Genomic DNA, 19,124 nt, shown 5'->3' with positions numbered 1-19,124 from the left:
TGGAGATTCTCAGAAATACCTAGAGAGAGGACTGGACTTCTTGTGGTCATACAAGGTGGAGAGTAGGATTATAGTAAAAGAAAGGAAGGAAATCCAGTAAGGCTGGGAAATCTGGAGAATCTCTCTCTCTCTTTTATGTATATATATATTTACATACACACATACAAATGTGTGTAGGATATGTATCAACGTTGGGTTTATAGTATATACTTTTTCACTTTTATACAGTATATACTTTTTCACTTAACTTTATATGATGAGCCCTTCTTAGTATCCTTAAATATTATTCAAGTACATAACAAGTATGTAATGAATAATGGCTACTTAATGCCCTATAGCGATGATTACGCTATGATTTATTGAACTGATTCCAATTATTAGAATTTTTTTACAGTTTTTCACTTTTCTAAATAACGCTGTAGTGAACATTCTTACATATTCTTCTTTGCATATTAAAAAAAAGTATTTCTTAAGATAAGTTCTCAGAAGTGTATTTTCTGTGGCAAATAATATGAACAGTTTGAGGCTTTTAATATAGATTGACACACTGCCCGTTAGAAAGATCACACCCAGAAGGATTCCATAACCACTGCACGCCTATCCCCCCAGAATTGTATGGGTGTCCATTTTACCACCTCTTCGTGTGGTGACTTACACAGTTGAGGGATGAGTTGTGCTCACTTAAAGAGGCTGAATATGAAAGAGACAGGAAGGCATTTGCTTGTTGCCAAGGGATTGCACCAAGAAAATATGTCTCAATTTCCATATCAAAAGAATTGCCTTTCTTTACTTTTGCAATAGTCTTTCTTTAGCAGGTTTGGCTGTGAGGAAACATCAATATTCCTTACAAAGAGAACACTCTAGCTTCTCTCAAAGGGAGCTTATTCTTAGTTCTCTCCTTTCTACTTTGAAGGCAAGGAGAAATAATCCATCTTCTGGTGGCATGATTGAGGGAGAGCCTTGTTTCCAACTCTCAAGTTTACCCTACAAGTAGGTATCCTGGCTCTAGGTAAATGCCTACTAGGTCTTACATAACGTGCTTACAATGACCATGACTTTAAATATCATTCTGGGGAATAGTGACGGGAAAATGTGACGGGGACGTGGAGACCACTTACAGGACCAGACTGACCTGTCTAATGTTGTCCACTAGAACATGAAGAGTTTCGGTGCAGATTTGATGTTATAGCCGTGAGAGGAACATTACAAGTGATGTCTTGACACCAGTTATCCTGGCTCACCCTTAAGTGCACCCCTCAGTTCAAAGATAATCATGAGCAGCTCAGAGTCCCCAGCACCCTAGGTGGGCAGGAACCTACAGAGCACAGTCCACTTGGAAACATCTACCCTGTTGCTGACCCTGCTCCCAAATGGGAAGTGTGGGTCAGGGAAGCCATGTATACAAGCTGTTCAATTTCTCTGACGTCATGAAATCATGGGAAGTAGTTCTCTAGAAGTCCAAACTGCACTTTAAACACTTGACATCACAAATCCTCCACTGAGCAGGAATGAAAGCTAAACAAAATGTTTAGTTGCATCTCCTGAATCCTCACTAAATCATGAAGGAAACCTGGGCTAGGGCTATACGTTTCCTCTTGTTGGTTTTGAACAACACTGTTGCTGACTACCAAAGTAATGCGTGTGCATTGTAGAGATAGAAAAAAGTACAAAGTCTAAAATAAAAATCACCATAATGCTGGAACACAGAGATTACCACTATTAACCTTTTGTTAGATATTTCTTTCACTCTTTTATCCATAGATCTGTACAGACACAATCATCTCTTTTGTAATACAGTAGTATTATTTTGTAATCTCCTTTTTGTCGTTTAATAAAATGTCATCAACGTGGTCCCGCATTACCTAATTTTTTTTTAATAATATGATTTTTATAGCTGCATACTATTCTAACCTACGGATATAACAAATTTATTTAACCATGATCATCTTGTTTCATGTGTAGGCTGTTTCTGATTTTGAACTATTAAAAAATAATATTGTGAGGAGAATTATTGGTGATAAATCTTTGTACAAAGCTCTGACTATTTCCTTGGGCGAATTTCTCAACGAGAATTTCTGAATTAAAGGTAGTCACACTTTAGGGCTTTTGATAAATAGTATAACATGCCATTATATTATTATTATATTGTAATACTACTAACAGAAATGTTGATCACTTTACATACTGTATTAGCAGTATATAAGAGTACCTGTTTACCTGCCTCCTCATCTACGCTAAATTGTCTTATTAAAAAAAACCTTTCCCAATTTCATTTCTGGCAAATCGTATCTTCTCACATTAATTTGTACTGCTTTTTAAATGTTCTTGTTCTTATACAGAATTATTGGCAATTTGTATATCTTCCTTTGTGAAATGCCTGATCATGTCACAAAACCATGAGCCTGGTTTTGTGCAGGATACTGGATGGTTGAGACTGGCAATTGCTCTGCACTGATGAGAAGATGCCTTTTCCACACCTTTGGCCCTGGGAGGTCCCTAGGGCCCTGCCACAGGAATGGCTTCTCACTTTTGGGTGAGAATGGCCCATCTCACACCATGGACTGTCTGTACCTGAGTCATGTCTCACCACATAGGCTGGTGCAAAAATGCCACCATTTTGGAATGAAAGTTTCAGGTCTAAGGTAATCTCATATCATTTTAGTTTGTAGACTAACAGATTCATAGATCTTCTCAAAACTTCAACCATCAGAGTTTAAATTAAGGGGAAGTGGCCAGGGAGGCCTTACCTGGAAATGACAGTTCAGTTAAGTTCGAGTCCCCAGGTACCTAGGGATGGAAAAGCCCTCTTGTGACTGGGAGGACTTTGATGATGAGCATGTTCGGCCTATGCAACTGGAAATGCTCTGCTACTGCAGACCATTCACACCTTGATCAAGCACTCAGTGTGGACAAAACCAAGTCTTAGACTAGGAGGAGGGGGAGAAATGACACAAAAAGCCTCTCGACGACCTATCTGGAGGCACACATGTACGTGTGCATACATGCATTCTGTTTGCATGTACATGCACATAAAATTATTAAGAAAAGAAACTAAAGAGAATGATGTGATCCAGATCAAATTATTAATTTTATATTTCTTTCTGTATTTTTTCAAAAATAATTTCAGACAGCCTAAAGGCAAATTAATACAATAACACCCATAGAGCTTACTCCTCTGATGCACCTTGGTAGGCACTCGAAGACTGCCTCCCTAAAGTCTGCAGGCAAAGGAAAGTGCTTCTTAAATCCATTGAAAGGCTTTACGTGCTTTAATTACATCCATAAAAAAACATAAACTAGGGGTGGGGAAACTCCAGGTCTTTAATCTTATTATTATAGTCCAAGTGTTTCACTGCACTTGAGAACCACTTATGACTTCTTATGTTTCTAGTTACAATTTATTTTTTAAATGCCTGTTCTCTACTCATAGACTCTGACATTAGGAGAGAGAAAGACGAAAAACGAAATAAAATAAATCTTATATTTTATGTTTATTATTATTTCAACCAGAAGCCATTTTTTTTTTTTTTTTACATATTATGTTGTTCCATTTAATAAAGTTCAAAAGAAAGGGCAAAACTAAACAACATATTGTTTAGGGATGCAGGCTTGTGACAAAACAATAGAGAGAAACAAGGAAATGATTATCACAAAAGTTAGATGGTCAACTCTAAAAGGGAGGGAGAGTTGTGTTCAAGAAGGTCACTGGGGGGGCTTCTGGGGTGCTGGCAATGTTCCATTTCTTGACCTTCAACCAGAAGCCATTTTCACTTTTTGCTTTTATAAGATTTCTTTTCAGTGTTTTGATACTGTATTTGGTCATTTGGTTATTAGACTTACAATTTGGTGTTTTAAAGGATTGTAAAGTAATGAATTTCTAAAAATGTGGAATTGAGATATCATATAATGGTACACAGGAAATTAAGTTTCTAGTTAATCAGACTTAGTTTTATCAGATCACCTACAGCAGCTCGCTGAAGCTCCACGGTGGTATGGGGCAAACTAAACATAGATGAAGAATATTTGACTTATCTCTGTGTGGACAAAAATTAGTAGAAGGAATAGAATTTTCTGAAGAGAATAAGAAATTAATAAGGATGAGAGATTGTTATCTAAGGAATGGTAATTATATTAGCTCGTAGTACAAACAAACTGAATAGCAGAGTAAGGAGGATAGTATTATGGGGTGGGGAAGAAGCATCTAGTGGGTAACTGGTGGAGAGGCTAGGAAATCAGATTCTCCAGCACCAAGAGGAAGTGGGAGAGATGACTTGGTAACCCTGACTTGCAAGCATACTCAGGTACCCCCAATTCTAAAAACTTTCCACTTTATGCACCCCTATGTTCATCACAGCATTATTTACACTAGCCAAGACATGGAAGCAACCTAAGTGCCCATCAACTGATGATTGGATAAAGAAGATATCGTGTATATATATATATATGTATATGTATATAATGGAATACTACTCAGCTGTAAAAAAGGATAAAATCATCCCATTCATAACAACGTGGATGGACCTTGAGGGTATTATGTTAAGTGAAATAAGCCAGATAGAGAAAGACGAACTCAGTATGACTCCACTCATAGGTGGAAGTTAAACATATAGACAAAGAGAACTGATTGGTGGTTACCAGGGGAAAGGGGGGGTCGGCAGAGGGCACAAAGGGTGAAGTGGTGCACCTACAATATGACTAACAATAATGTACAACTGAAATTTCACAAGGTTGTAAACTATCATAATCTTAATAAAAAGTTTTAAAAAACAACCAAACAACTTTCCACTTTACCATACTTCAGATCAAGTTAATTTTCTGCTTCTGCTCTCCTTTATTCATTCATTTAACAAGTATTTATTGAGCACTTGCCATATACCAGGTACTTTTCTAGGAGCTGGGAATACAGCAGTGAACAAGACACACGAAATCCTGCCAAACTTCTTTGAACTGTAGCCTATGTTTTCTCCTTCAGCTTTCACACCACCCTCTCGGTTTTTATCTTCCTACACCTGATTTCCTTTCCCACCATTGTGATAAAACAGCTCTCTAAAGACCAGTGACCTCCTAATCACTATATCCAGTGCCCTTTTCTCAGTTCTCATCTTCCTCGGATTCTGTATCATTTAATAACATTCTGTTTCCATCACTTTTTTTAGTCTCCGTTCCTTTGGGTTCTGTGGTATGACACTAGTGTGATTTGCCTCCTATGCCTCTTATTGCTTCTTCCCTGACTTGTTCTCTTGCCTCCTAAATACTGGTGGTCACTCAGGTTCTACACTTTGCTCACTTCCATTTTTTCTCTCTCAAATCTTTTCCCTTGATGATTTCTCATGGCTTAAACCATTGGTTCTATTTGGTAGTACCCTAAATCTGTATTCCCAGACCCAACCCTCTCCTAAACTCTAATCCCACATTTTGAACTGTGTGCTGGAGGTTTCCATCTGGGCATCTGGTCATGAAGCCAAGCACAATCTGTTTAAAACTGAAGCCAGTGTTTGTACCACACAGGGTTCTGAACTGCAAACAACAGAAACCCACTCTGGCCAACTCAAGCAGAAAATGAATTCACTGGGAGGATATCAGGTAGCTCACTGGGTCGACAGGGAAGCCAGAAGACCAAGCATGGAAAATGGGCAGGATCCCAGGCAGTCTAGGGCACAGAGAGCACAGCCAAATCAACCCCATAGGAGGAAGCTGTTGAGGATGCTGCCCTGGAGCTGGCTGTCTCCCTTTCCTCTCCCACACACAATCAATGCTGGTTTTCAATTCTAGCATGGTCCCTAACTGCTAGTTTTTGTGTCTTTCCTCCCAGATTAAAAGACCTGGGCTGGAGCATTCAATTGGTCTAGGTCATGTGCATGGGCCCCAGCTGCCAAAGATGACCTCTGATTCCCTTTAGCTTCCCACAAAAGGGAAGGCTTTCAGATTCAAGCCAACCAAAAAATGGCAATTGACCACTATATTTTCTTTTCTCTGATCACCTCATTTCTGTAAGTTCCCATTTGCATTTAATGCCTCCATCATTCTCTCCATCACGGGGCCAGCACTTAAATAACTTCTTTTTCTCCTTCCTTTCCCTCAGCTTCTAAGGTAATCAGTCATCCAGGTCTGTGAGGGTTTTGTTTGTTGTTCATTCATTTGTTGTTTCCTTTACATGCTTTTCTTCTTGGAGCTTTCTGTAGCTACCCCTCCACTGCAACAGCATTCCTCACTTCCAGTGCCTCCTCCAATTTATTCACCCACAGGTTAATTTTCCTGTAGCAACACTTTGATCACATCATTTGCTGCTAAAACTACATTGTTGATAGATGTCTCAGCCTGGCATTCAAGGATCTCCACAATAGAATTCCAATGAGACGAAGAGGCAAACTGGTGCAGTGAAAAGAACTTGACCTTCAGATGCAGACTGATATGAGTTCAAACCCTGATTTTCTCACTTTCTAATTGTTTACTCTTGAGATTGATTTTCCTAGTCTGAAAAATGGGAATAATAAAACCTACCTCCTAGGGCATTTGTAAGTCAGATCTTTAAAAGTTGGAATGGTGTTATAAGATGTATTTAGGTTGCAACATCAACTCACTGATGCTTATAATGGACGATATTCAATTACAGACCTGTCTGGTTCAAAACCTTAAGTAAGGTTGTCATCAATGCGGTTTTAACACAGGCAGGTTGGGATCGGCATGCTACATGTTTTGGGGGCTAAGTAGCAATCTAAGCACCATTTATTGCATCGTTCCTAATTTCAAATAGCTGACTTACAAATGACCTTTTGGAAATAATTTATTTGCAAGTAAAGAACTTCCTGTGTTATTAATTTTGAGAGTCAAATTTCCCTGATTGGCTGCTTTCCACTATAACATTGCTATTTAAAAATATTTCCCTGCAGAGTTTCAATTTTGTGAGAGGCTGCTATGAATTCCTTGTGGGGAAAAAGTATATAGTTATGGTGGACAGATGAAAATTATTAGCTATTATTTTTAAGCCTTGCCCAATGTCCAGTAAATGTGGTAAAGCTCTAGCGCATAGAAAGAAACTTTAAAGTTGGTTCTACAATCTCAGCAAGTTTAAATTCCACTTCATGACGTAAATTCTGTGTCAGCACCAGGAAAACTTAGCTCTGCAGTCCAGGCTTGGTCTCTTCTTTCTGCTAGTCATGAATGGCACCATCAGAGCTACCAAAATTAACCTCAGTCAGTGTTCATTCACCTACTCATGCATCCATGCAGCAAATCCTCTAAGTGAGGTGTGTTTGGTGATCCCCACAGGATAGGTTTTAGTCTCATAAGCTCTTGCCAAGAATGTACAACACTGCTAATTGCTTGATTCTTTTCTGAGGTCAGTAAGTGAAAGGTGAAAGATAACAATCATGCCAACACTAGTACAAGAGTTGTTTAATAAGCATGATATTTTTAAACCAATCTTTACAGATAGGGTTTGTGGGTGAGTGTGTGAATTAATATGCACTGCAACATATCTTCCATTTTTGCATCTGTAATGGTTTTTGAAAATTAAAACATTAATAAAATGATTAAAATAATATAAAAGTGAAATCCCCTATATCTCTCCCACCTTTTCCTTTCCCCACTCAATTTCATTTTCCAGAGGTAACCAATTTTTAACACTTTGGAGCATATCCTCCCACACTCTATTTTTTTTCCTCTTGCAGTAATTTTAAAGTTATCCCTAGGCATTTTTTACAGTTAGAAGGTTGAACAACATTGCCATTTAGCCTCTTACAGATTTTGGAGCTCTTTCACATACTACCTTATGTTAAACATATTATAAAAACAAAGAACCCTTTTCTTCCACTCAGATATTATTAATTTCTGATTTTGAAGTCCAAAGAAAAACATTTAAGTTTTTTTTCTCTATCATACTTATGCTTATGTGGACTATAGGTTTATACAATCTACACAATTCCATGACTACAGGGCTTAGTTTTAAAAATAACATTAAAACAATGAAATAAAAGGAGCAGAAAGCCCAGCATACTTTAAAAAGAACTTAATTACTCTTGACAACCCTTTAAAAATGTCTGAGGGAGAGAGTCAAGAATCCAGAAAGCGTTTATAGTTACCTTTCAAGGTCATCTGGCTAATGAGAGCAAGACAAAGAAATTAGTACAGGAATTTTTATTTTTCTTCAAATCTTATGTCAAGTCTTTGACAATGGGTGTTGTGTGTCTTCACAAGTCTTCTGAAACACCTCTCACAATAAATAAACTCATTTTGACATAGAGGGGAAGGTAACTACAAGTAGAGTTAAGATTCTGTGTATGAAAAGAATGTTTTAAATTTTTATTATTTCATATTGTGAAAGATGACATCAGTGGGGCCATATTAAAATAGAGCTGGAGCAGCCATTTCAGAGGAATTGCCTTGCACGTCTTGTTTTCTTTATCCTCCAAATTGGGCCGAACTGCCAACATTCCAAGAAGTCAGTAAGGACAAGAATATCCTGTTTGCAAGGACTGATGAAACTGGACTTTGCTGATGACCAAATTGCTAACCAATCCATGAAGTACAAGTCTACCCTTTTGCCTGATGACTGAATCTCGAGCTAGTCTATGAAGTACAAACCTAGCCTCATCAAGCTCTCATCAAGCACCAATAAACTCTTCTTTAATACAACTTACCTTATCTTCCTCCCTTTTTCCCATAAAAACTCTGAGTTCCTTTCCTGTAATCCCTGCACTATTTTTGCTTCTACCTGAATCTATGTTCCCTGAATTGCAATTCTTTGATCCCAAATAAACCCTTTGCCTCTTAAACTAGTTTTCTGTTTTCATAGGTTGACAATATAGCTATATTTTGCCTTTTGTAATAATTGGGCTCCTGGAAAATGGTGTATGTTTTACATTTGCCTGAATTAAATTGTATGTAAAGGGCTCAAAGTGAGGAGCAAGAGGAGCTCTGTATTGAAAATAATCTAAAGATAAATCCTTTGGTGGAGTGAAGAATCTAAATAACTACCCAGTAATTGGTAACTGTTTAGTATATTTGGATTTTTATGTATGCTTGTTTGATGATAATGTAAGCTATATTTTCATTTTGAGGAATTTGTGTTGTCTTCCATTTTATTATGGTAAAATTAGACAGTTTGTAAGATCTAACTTGATAAGTATAAAACAAAAAAATTAATACTGGCTGCTTTAAAACATTGGGCATTGGTTGTTTAAATAATGTTTCAACTGAATATTGTAGCCAATATTCAGACTGATTAGTTTGTGGAGTTATTTTATGTTTGTTCAATATTCAATAAATATTTATTGAACAGCTACTCTGCAATAGGCACTAAGTATATAATGGTGAACAAAAACAGACACAATGGAGGCCAGCCCTGTGGCTGAGTGGTTAAGTTCTCAAGCTCTGCTTCAGCGGCCCAGGGTTTCTCTGGTTCGGATCCTGGGCATGGACATGGCATGGCTCATCAAGCCATGCTGAGGCAGCATCCCACACCACAACTAGAAGGACTCACAACTAAAAATATACAACTATGTACTGGGGGACTTTGGGGAGAAAAAGGAAAAATCAAATCTTAAAAAAAAAAAAAGACACAATGCAAGCCCATTTATAACAATAACAGCAACTAGGGGCCAGCCGGGTGGCTCAGGGGTTAAGTGCATATGTTCTGATTCGGCAGCCCGGGGTTCACCGGTTCAGATCCAGGGTGCGGACATGGCACCGCTTGGCAAGCCCTCTTGTGGTAGGTGTCCCACATATAAAGTAGAGGAAGATGGGCATGGATGTTAGCTCAGGGCCAGTCCTCCTTGGCAAAAAGAGGAAGATTGGCAGCAGTTAGCTCAGGGCTAATCTTCCTCAAACCCCACCCCCCCCTCCAAACCAGCAACTAATCACTTACGGAGTATTTACAACATAATGAGCCCTATTCTAAGGGCTTTATGTCTACTGTCTCATTGCATTCCCTCAATAACTCTAGGGAGTAGAAATGGTAACATCCCCATTTCTACAGATGAAAAAACTGAGGCACAGAAAGATTAGGTAATTTGTCCAATGTTACACAGCTAGTAAGCGGTGGAGTTGGGATTTGAGTCTAGGCAGTATGATCCCAGAGTTTGCACTCTTAACCACTGGGATGTACTACCTCTGCTATATTCTAAAAGCTCTCTTTGTAAGTGTACAATCTAATGGTGAAACACTCGTTGAAGAATCACTCAAGTAAATGAAAAATTATAACTCAGATAAGTGCTATGAAGAGGAGTATGGCAGAAACTATTTGGCTTGTTGTCACCAAAATGCTTCTCTCTTCCATCTGGTTACACAGTTAGACTATATTTCCTAGCCTCCCTTGCAGTTACGTGTGGTCATACATCTAAGTTCTGGCCCATAGAATGTAGACAAAAGTGAGGTACACGCTTCCATGCCTGGACTATAAACGCGTCCTGATTGATCCTTTATGTTCTTCCACCATCACCCCTCTTCACTGGCTGAAAAGAGTGGAGTCCCAGATAGAAGAAGCCTAGATCCCTGAAAGACTTCATGGAACAGAGTCTCCTGAAGACCTACATTGGATACTGATAAGAGTGAAAAAGTTTTATTATATCAAGCCAACTGAAATTTTGGCATTTTTTTATAGTAGCAGTCAGCCTATCTTCACTAATACAGAAAAATGAAACCTTGAAGTTGAATGCTGCTGTAAGGAAAAAAAGAACTAAAACACGTGACTTTGAATTTGCAGTTGGTTTGGGATGGTGTGGAAACAGATACTGGAGGTTGGATTACTTGAGAGTTAGAGTTAGAGTAACAGTGTATGTTGGCCACTATTTGCTAACTTTCTTCTCATTACAAGAAAGAGAAAAGCTCAAGCAAGAATTGGCCAGTCTGTAAGTAGAAATAAAAGAGAATTAGAGGAAGTCCGTAAGTTTGAGGGCTAAAAGATTAGAAAGCGGATGACTTCTAGACACCCATAAAGGAAATAAAATATTTAAAACCTTTGAGTAACAAAGGTCCACTTAGACCCAGACTCACAGCAAAGATCTGATTAAGAGTGTGGTCTTCTCATCCAAGTCTGATGGCCTGAAGACAGACCCCATTAAATTGAGAGAGAAAGGAACTGGGGAAGGAAGGCAGAGGTAAATCAAGCTTGAGAATGATGTGTAAGAAAGAACTTTGGATGTGGTTATTGGCCCATGTTGCTGACTGGAAGCAAACAGATCAGAAGCCCACCAAGTTTTTGAGGGAATCATGTTCTCCAAGAAATGCTTGGTCATTTGAGTTGGAAAGTAACCTTTGGATCTCATATTTGCACTAGTAGGAAGTGAGCTGAGCAGCCTATAAAAAAATGTATACTCTCCAACATCTCCTTGTAGAAGAGCAAAGCCAGGAGTCATGGAGAACAACGGACAAGGGAATACCTTGGAAAAAAAAGTAAGATTTAAGCGAAGAACTTTCCTTACCTTTCACAATACCTGTCCTAGCAGGATTCTGGAATTGCTGTGGACAAGTGACTGCTGTATTTCTCCTCCTATTTGTCCTTTTTGTGAATGAGCATTTATTTCATTTTTCCTGTCCTTGCCTTTTTTTTTAAAATAAACTTTTGGTTGACTTCACTAGTTGGGATAAGCATGGATTATTTTTATAAAAATAAAAGCAGCTAAAACTGAAGCAAATTTATCATGAAGTTAATGAAACTCAAGCTCCAGGGGTCTCTTTCAAGGCTCTTAGGAAAGTGTGTCTTTCCACTACAGTCTCTCCCTTTGTCACATTTCCCTTTATGACAGGTGGTGTTGGAGTGGTCTTGGATATTTTGGGTATCTGGCTAAGAAAAAGTTGAGTTGGGGATACATTTAATTTCAGTATTAACGAGACATATTTACATGGGTTACAGTCACTTACATTTAATTAAGTTATTGCTGGCTCTCTTTATTTAGCAATAGATTCCAGGAATACTCCTATGGCCCACTGCACTGATTCACCTGGCATCCTGTCATGGAGGTGCAGGGCTAGAGATCATAATGTGATATGAACACATGGCTGGCACTAGACTTGTGTGGGTAGTGTGGGAGAAACAAGGTTTGAAACATAAAGAGTCAGAAGCTAGTCTAGGGAAAACTCTTCTAATCATCAGATATATATAATTGACGGAAGTGGAGAATTTGGTTCTCACTGATGGCAAACCAAAATAGAAGTTCTCTCCTGTCAGGAGTATACTTGATAATGCAGTGTGTATAATTTAAAATCCACCATACATTTTCTGTTGTTTTTTTTTTAAATGGGAACCATACGAAACAGAATTAATCAGAATTCTTGCAGCAACACTACAAACAGCCTGCATGTGTGAAGTGGTTTTTTTATGCATCCTAACTATCAGTAATGAAGACAAATTTGATCAACCTTGCTAGAGGAAAAACTAAATTATCTTTTTATCCTCTCTATTAAAAAGTTATTAAAAAATCACTGTCATATTCACAACACTGATCTCATAGGCTTGTTGTGACATTGAAATGGGGTTAGGCATATAAAGCACCTGGTTACAAACCTGTCGTATAGCAGGATCCAAGTAAATGATATCTAATAAGAAAAAAAAATCAACGTCATATGAAGAGATAAAGAGTATGCAGTCAAGAAATTTAGGAAAAAAGTATTGGAAGTATGTTAGGCAGTTAATTAAATGTTTATTTCTCAATTTGTAATGTTTGTAGTATTTGCAGGCTTCTTAAAATGTGTACTCTCTTGTGATTACTTTTGTCAGTTTAAATACTCTTTAATATAATTTTGTATTTGTAATTTTTGTATTTATTTTCCTCAAAAGGGCCCCACAAACAGTAAAAGCCTCAGGCCTCACAAAAAGTGGATCCTTTTTGAATTAAAAGTATACATATGTAGATATGTATACTAATATATCAATGCAAGTTACTATTCTTATAATTGACCCAAGGCAGAGAGTGTGGCATGCACAACACAGAAGAGCTGTGTCAAAACCTTCTCAAACATGAAGTGGTTAGACTTAACAGAAACTTACAGATATAAGAATGCCCATAACCAAGGAAACTTTGGGTAAATAATTCAATTTTGAAGAAGGAGGAAACTTTAGACACCATTTAGCCTGTGGCTGCCTTATGGCCAATCTCCACATAGTATGGTATTCAGTAGGGTATTCCAACATCTAAGAAAGAAATGAAAAGTAATTTAGATTTTTAGGGAAGATTTCTAAAGAGGCACCAAAAGGCAGAAGTGTATTGCAAGATAGCAACAAAATGTTTAATAATCCTTTCAACCACCTAATTCCTTTAAGTCCCTCTCATTATGACAGTTGCTACCTCATATTTCTCATCTTCCTCCTTCAGTCTGTCCCTCTCTCCTGCAACTCCCTCCAGAAAAACTCTTTCCTTACTCAGCTCTTTATTATTGTATAGATCAATTTATTTCCAGACCACCTTACAGTTCTCCTCTTTAACTCTTACTCTGATCCACACAACTAAGTGCCAGCAAGGACTTTGGAAACCACAAGAAGGTCTTTAGAAGGATGGTGAATAGGGATGAGTGAAGGAGAGAGGAGGAAGATGAAGTCTACATATACTTATATGTTTTGGTTACAAGTCCAGTCCTCCTTTTGGCAAATGAATAAAGCGAGGCCCAAGTAAGTTTACTGAGTTGACATTCACCTATTGAGTCACAGAGAGTTGGGCCCAGAACTCCGGCTTACTTCATTTCGATCCTGTTATAGTTTTCCAGTAGGCAATCCATCTGCCCAGGGGTCCCTTTGCATCCCTGGTGGCAAGAACACCAGAGGGAGTAAAGAAGCCTGGGTTCTAGCTCTGCTTCTACCAGGCTCCATGACCTGGGGCTTTCTATGTCCTCCTTGAAAGGGAGGCAAGATGAGCTCTTGGGTCCTGCCCAGCACTAACATTCCTTGCTTCTGGTCTGTCTTGGGCTCTGTGGCTATGGCAGTGCTGGCCTTGAGCTAGCTAGTCAAGGAGACTCGCCCCCATCTGTCCCTCACCCGACTGGGGCAGAGGAAGAACCCGGGGAAGAAGGGATCCTTCCCTACACTTGGTTGCCTCTTTAACGTTCTTGTAGGACACACGGGGTAACCATCTCCTGTTAGCACGGACTCCAGCTCTGCTGGGCCTCAGCGGGCTCCCTAGGGGCTGCGAGGAAAGAGAATCCTTCCAAGCTCCAGGGATTCCAGGCCGGAGGCCACCCCTTAGCCCCACCCACTCGGAACCAGCTTCAAGACCCAAATCCCAGGACCTCGCAGGCTCACTGCGCAAGCGCAGGGACTAGTCCGCCGTGAGGCGGGCGGAATCCGAGGCCCCGACAAGGTGAGAGGGAATGGTCGGCAAGCCCCCGCCTCCGTGTCGTCACGTGGGAGGCGGAGTCGGAAGCGTGACGGCGTGCGCGGGGGCGGAGCCACCGCTGCGCGCGGGCGCGGGGGCGGGGCGCGGCGCGGCGCTCGCGGCTGCTGCCTGGGGAGGGAGGCCGGGCAGGCGGCGGAGCGGCGCGGCTCTCAACCTGACGGGGAAGTGGGCCGGGCAGCCGCGGCTAACTGCCCCGGGGGGACGGACGGACGAGGGAGGCGGGGGCTGGAAGCCGAGCCGGGCGACCGAAAGAGCGAGCGGGTCAGGCTCAGCGTCGGCCACTCTGTCGGTCTGCTGAATGAAGTGCCCGCCCCGCTGAGCCCCGAGCCCGGAGCTTTCCCCGCAAGATGGACGGTTTCGCCGGCAGCCTCGGTGAGTTCGGCTGGGGAGTCCCCCGTCGCGTGTGCAGGGTGGAAGCCTTGTTCCCTCCACGCACAGCCCAGGCCCTGCTCTCCACCCTGCCCCTCGGGATGGCAGGAACTCCACTGCACATGTTCCCCTCGAGGCTGCCGTCCCTCTGCTGGCTCCGGTGGATCAGCCCCTCCCCCCATGCCCTGCCCTCCTCAGCAAGACCCTCCCTTCCTCCCAGCACCCCCTTCAGTGCGGGGCCCTCCTTCCCCCATAGTGGGAACCCCTGCTCCCAGAGAGGCCCGCAGTAGCTGGTACACCCCTCCCGGTACACTCACTCCCCCCACCCGTCTTCAGGGTGGGGGACACCCCTTTTTCAAAGCCTGACCCCTCCTCAGGGTACAACATTCCTCCCCCTTTCCACATAGCGAGCTCTCTCTCACGGTGAGGACACCCCTTACCCACGAAGGAGGCTTTCTTTTCGTGTAGGGACCCCCCCCATTCCTTCTTCAGGAAGGGGGCACCCCCGCCCCCGTCTTCACTTTAAATTTGGAAACTTTTAAGTATCTCTCGGAGTAACTGATAACTTCCCTTCACTCCCTGCACTTCTCTGAACATTTTTCAATGGTGGAGAGAACCAGAAGCACTGAAGCATCATTTGCTTAACACAGGAAAGGGAGAGGTGCGTCTGTGTTGGGGGACCCTCTTTAAGAGAAGAGTGAAAGCAGAAGTATTTTCTGGCTCTGCGAGCATGCTGGGGAGAGGTAATCCTGCCCAGTGAATCCATAGGAAAGGGGGCCTCTGTCAGGGAAAGAAAGGATTCTCCATTTTTGGAATATGTTGTCTTTGTGGAATGGAGAAAGGGAATAGGTTGTTAAGTAGGCTGAAGTATCCTTTCAGTGTGCCCTTTCACCCGAATAAAGGTAGTAAATTTTGTAACTGGCTAAGGGAATCATGACTTGAGGCTGGTGCTCGGTGCCCCATAACCTGTGTCTGGAATTACTATTCTTTGAGGCCGTATGAAATCTGGTTACTGTAAAGATTGAGCTCAACTGGAATGATGGTGAGAGAAACAGTTTCTACTTTGGCTCATACTCAGTTATGTGATACCTGCTGCTGGATTTTTATTTTGAGTATTTTATATGGAGGTAGCTTGTATTCATACCCCTTTCTTTTGTACTTCTTGATGATAAATCCCTAGTTGGTTAAGCTTCATGGATCAGTGCATGATCTGGCCACAGGCTATTCTTTATTCAGACATGTTGGGATTAGGTGGATTTTTTAAAACTCTAAAGTAAAGGAGTAAGTTGAAGAGCAATGGACTCATTATAGGTATTAAATAGTAAAAACCATAATTTTGGCCCTCACTTTCTTTAGGAAGAAAAAAACACATATAAGAGTGCCTTCAGAGTGGAAATCCTAAAATAGGAGGCAACTGAGTGTTAGTCTTTCCTCCCCAAAGGCACCTGTTGTCCATTATCTAACCTTTGATGTATTCTAAGTCCTTACATAGCGAGGTGGTTTCATTCTTGGGCTCCTTTTAAAGAGGCATCAACTTTTCACTGCTTTTTTTTTAGCTTCATGCTTGGATTTATTCGCCAATCATATTGGACTGAAAGACTTGTCCTATATGTTCACAAAGGGGTGATCATATACTACAGTGAAAATTGAGTGTCTTGGGGCATGTTGTGGGGCTGACATATCTTTGCACTATTGGCTCCTCATTCTATAGGAATCACTACTCACAGTAGAATCAGCTGTTGGTTCGCAGGACTTCTAGAAGGCTTGCAGAAGCTTCATCTTCTGGGTTTTGAAGGAGTCTTTCTCACCAATTAGGGGCTCCTAAGTTTATTTTAAAACAGTGGATATGCCTTGTTAAGTAACTTTATTATCCCTTCTTATCCAATTCATGAGGCAACTCATATGAGAGACTGAAAGATGAAGATGAATTCCAGTTGGGGCTCCCACTTTTCACAGAGTGTTATAACTGACCCTAATGTTGAATTTTTTAAAATTCGTTTAATGTCATCCTTTGGGTGGTACGTTGATGAGAGTTTTCTTTAGATAGGGTGTTGATCAGGAACAGGGGAGATGCATGCCTCTAAAGAAAGGGACCTGTGTCAGCAGAGAGGGAAAGAAATGGTTCCTGGCAGTATTTCTGGAGCTGCTCCTGATGAAGATACTTCTCAGGAGGAGCTCTGTGCTTTCTCTTTCTGTCCCCCCTTGTAAGAGTAAAACTAGGCCCCATCTTAATTGAAACCTTAAAGGGTTGGGGATGGAGGAGGGGTGGTGCTGGTATATTTTACTGGTAGCCTTTAAGCAGAGCTGTGCTCAGCTCTTGCCAAATTGCTTGTTTCTGTTCCCTGCAGTTCATTAGTCTAGAGCTTAGAGTTACACTGGTTTTTATTTTATCATCATGAGAGCCATGAATGTAAAGGCAAACACTTGTATTCTAGTAGATGTTTAAAAACTTTTTTTTAACCAAACAAGAATTCAAAACATCTGAAGTTCTGGGGTCACATTTATTGAAGGCATTTATTCTCAAGGAAGTGTACTTGTGTATCTCTTTTTATATACTAGATGAGTTCTTGAAAAAAATGTGAGAAAAGTACATTTTTATGTGCAGAAAAGTTGAGTGCTTTATAAACAGAATGATTCTGGAGAAGCTGATTAAGGGAATTTTATGGTGAATCATTTTGTAAAGTGAAAAACTTTTGAAATTCAAACTACCCTTAATTGTTGAGTGTTTAGATAAGCAAAACACTCTATTATGTGCATTTTATAAGATGTCTGATGGCAGGTAAAACTGTGTGTGTAGTGGTTTTTGAAGTTATTGGGAGGAGTGTTAAGTGATTGGCTGTGTTATATGTGTCACATTGAAATTATATACCTGTTGTATTACTTTTATGTAAAAACAACTAAAGGATACTTTTAATCTCTGTAGCTGATGAATTTCAGGCAACTTGGCTGGCAGGTGCTTGTACTCTGGAATTTCCCTCAGGCCTAGTATCTTTTAGTTCACAAATTATGGTAATTAAAAAAGGCAGCACTTTGGAAACAATTTTTTTGAAACTTAGTTGGGGGAAAATATCCTAAACAATCTATCTTGATGTCCTGCCTCTAAATCACTATCTACGTATACACATACACATGTACAAGATGTGTATACTGTGTATGTTTAAATCTCAGGTCTGTGTGCAGAAGTGGGAAACTATTGACACAACTTTTCTTATTGATTTTAATAATGCAGGGGTTAAGTGCCTTTCGTGCTTAGTCTTTTTAGCATCTCTTTTTCGTAATAAGTGTTTTAATTTTAAGAGTTTTATCTTAGAATTAGCCTAGAGGTTAGTCAGTGTTTACAGTTTAAAGAAAGCATATACTTAACCATGCCAGTTTTAACTTTCTCTGCTCTGGACTCTGAAAGATTAAAAAAATACCAAAATAAAACTCAAAAACTTTTTAAAGAAACGTTGTAGTGAATGAAATTGTAGAGTTAGTATCTATAAGAAACGTAGCATTTCGGGTGCAGGGAATATGAATAAGTAGTAGCAGTATGCTTCAATTTATGAAATATTTTAAGAAAACAATCTTTTTAACATCACAATATTAACCTGTAATTTCTCATCTCATATATACTCTTGCTTTTTTAAAGGAACAATGCAGTATATGATTTTTAAATGTTAATCTAGGCTAAAGCATTCTTTATATATTCACATAAAAGTGTTTCTCATGTAATAACATTTGGTTAATTTCTTCTTAACTTTTAATTTCTTATTGGTTGTCTTTTGAAGGGCTTAAGATAGGCTTAAGTTATATAAGATGATGTGAGTCATAACTCTTAAATGGTTACTACAGCATCTATAACATGAGTTAGCTAGAGTATTTCTTAACATGTATGTGGATTAACACCTATTTTGTGACCACTTCTGTGCTTGGTTGTTCTCATGGGAAGGACAGATAGGAGACATGCTTCTTGCCCTTTAGGAACTTACTGTCTGGTTTTAAATAGATATCTAGAGATGTTTAAGCATAAGTAAAGTACCAGAAATGGGAGTAGGTGGAAGCACCATTTAGGATGCTGTGCTATGAATCAAGCGTGTAACTTCTGAGAAAGAACATTTGGAGATTGCTAAATTTATCTTTATAGAGCCTGGCTTTTTAAAACAATGAAATAATTTATTCAGCAGTCCAAATATTAGAGAATAATATTACTGGACCTTTTTATGCCTTATGTTTAAGTTGAATAACATAGGAAAAATACTATATTAATTTTCTATATGTAAGTCCATTTCTATAACATGAAAACTTCAATGTTCATAAGGAATTTGAGAAGAACATTTTGATTTTTAAATAGATGGATTCTAAGAATTTGAAAAGTCTAAGGAAATAATCTACTTGAAGTATTACCTCAGTGTGGAAGATTCCCAAATCTATTTCTACAGCTGTGTGTGA

At 39.8% G+C, this 19,124-nt stretch overlaps 1 protein-coding gene across 2 annotated transcripts in view; it reads left to right on the top strand.

The window, feature by feature from the left end:
- The first annotated feature begins 14,402 nt into the window (after positions 1-14,402).
- Positions 14,403-19,124, top strand: part of EML4 (EMAP like 4) — a 157,018-nt gene continuing 152,296 nt past the window's right edge. For both annotated transcript variants that reach the window (XM_070512181.1, XM_070512180.1), the window contains exon 1: positions 14,403-14,696. In XM_070512181.1, the coding sequence (XP_070368282.1) occupies positions 14,672-14,696 (25 nt within the window). In that variant the 5' untranslated portion in view covers positions 14,403-14,671. The remainder of the gene's footprint in view (positions 14,697-19,124) is intronic.

This window comes from Equus asinus, chromosome 6, assembly GCF_041296235.1.
Source record: "Equus asinus isolate D_3611 breed Donkey chromosome 6, EquAss-T2T_v2, whole genome shotgun sequence".
Lineage (NCBI taxonomy): Eukaryota > Metazoa > Chordata > Mammalia > Perissodactyla > Equidae > Equus > Equus asinus.
The sequence above is the reverse complement of the archived record's forward strand: the minus strand, read 5'-3'. Positions and strand labels throughout refer to the sequence as shown.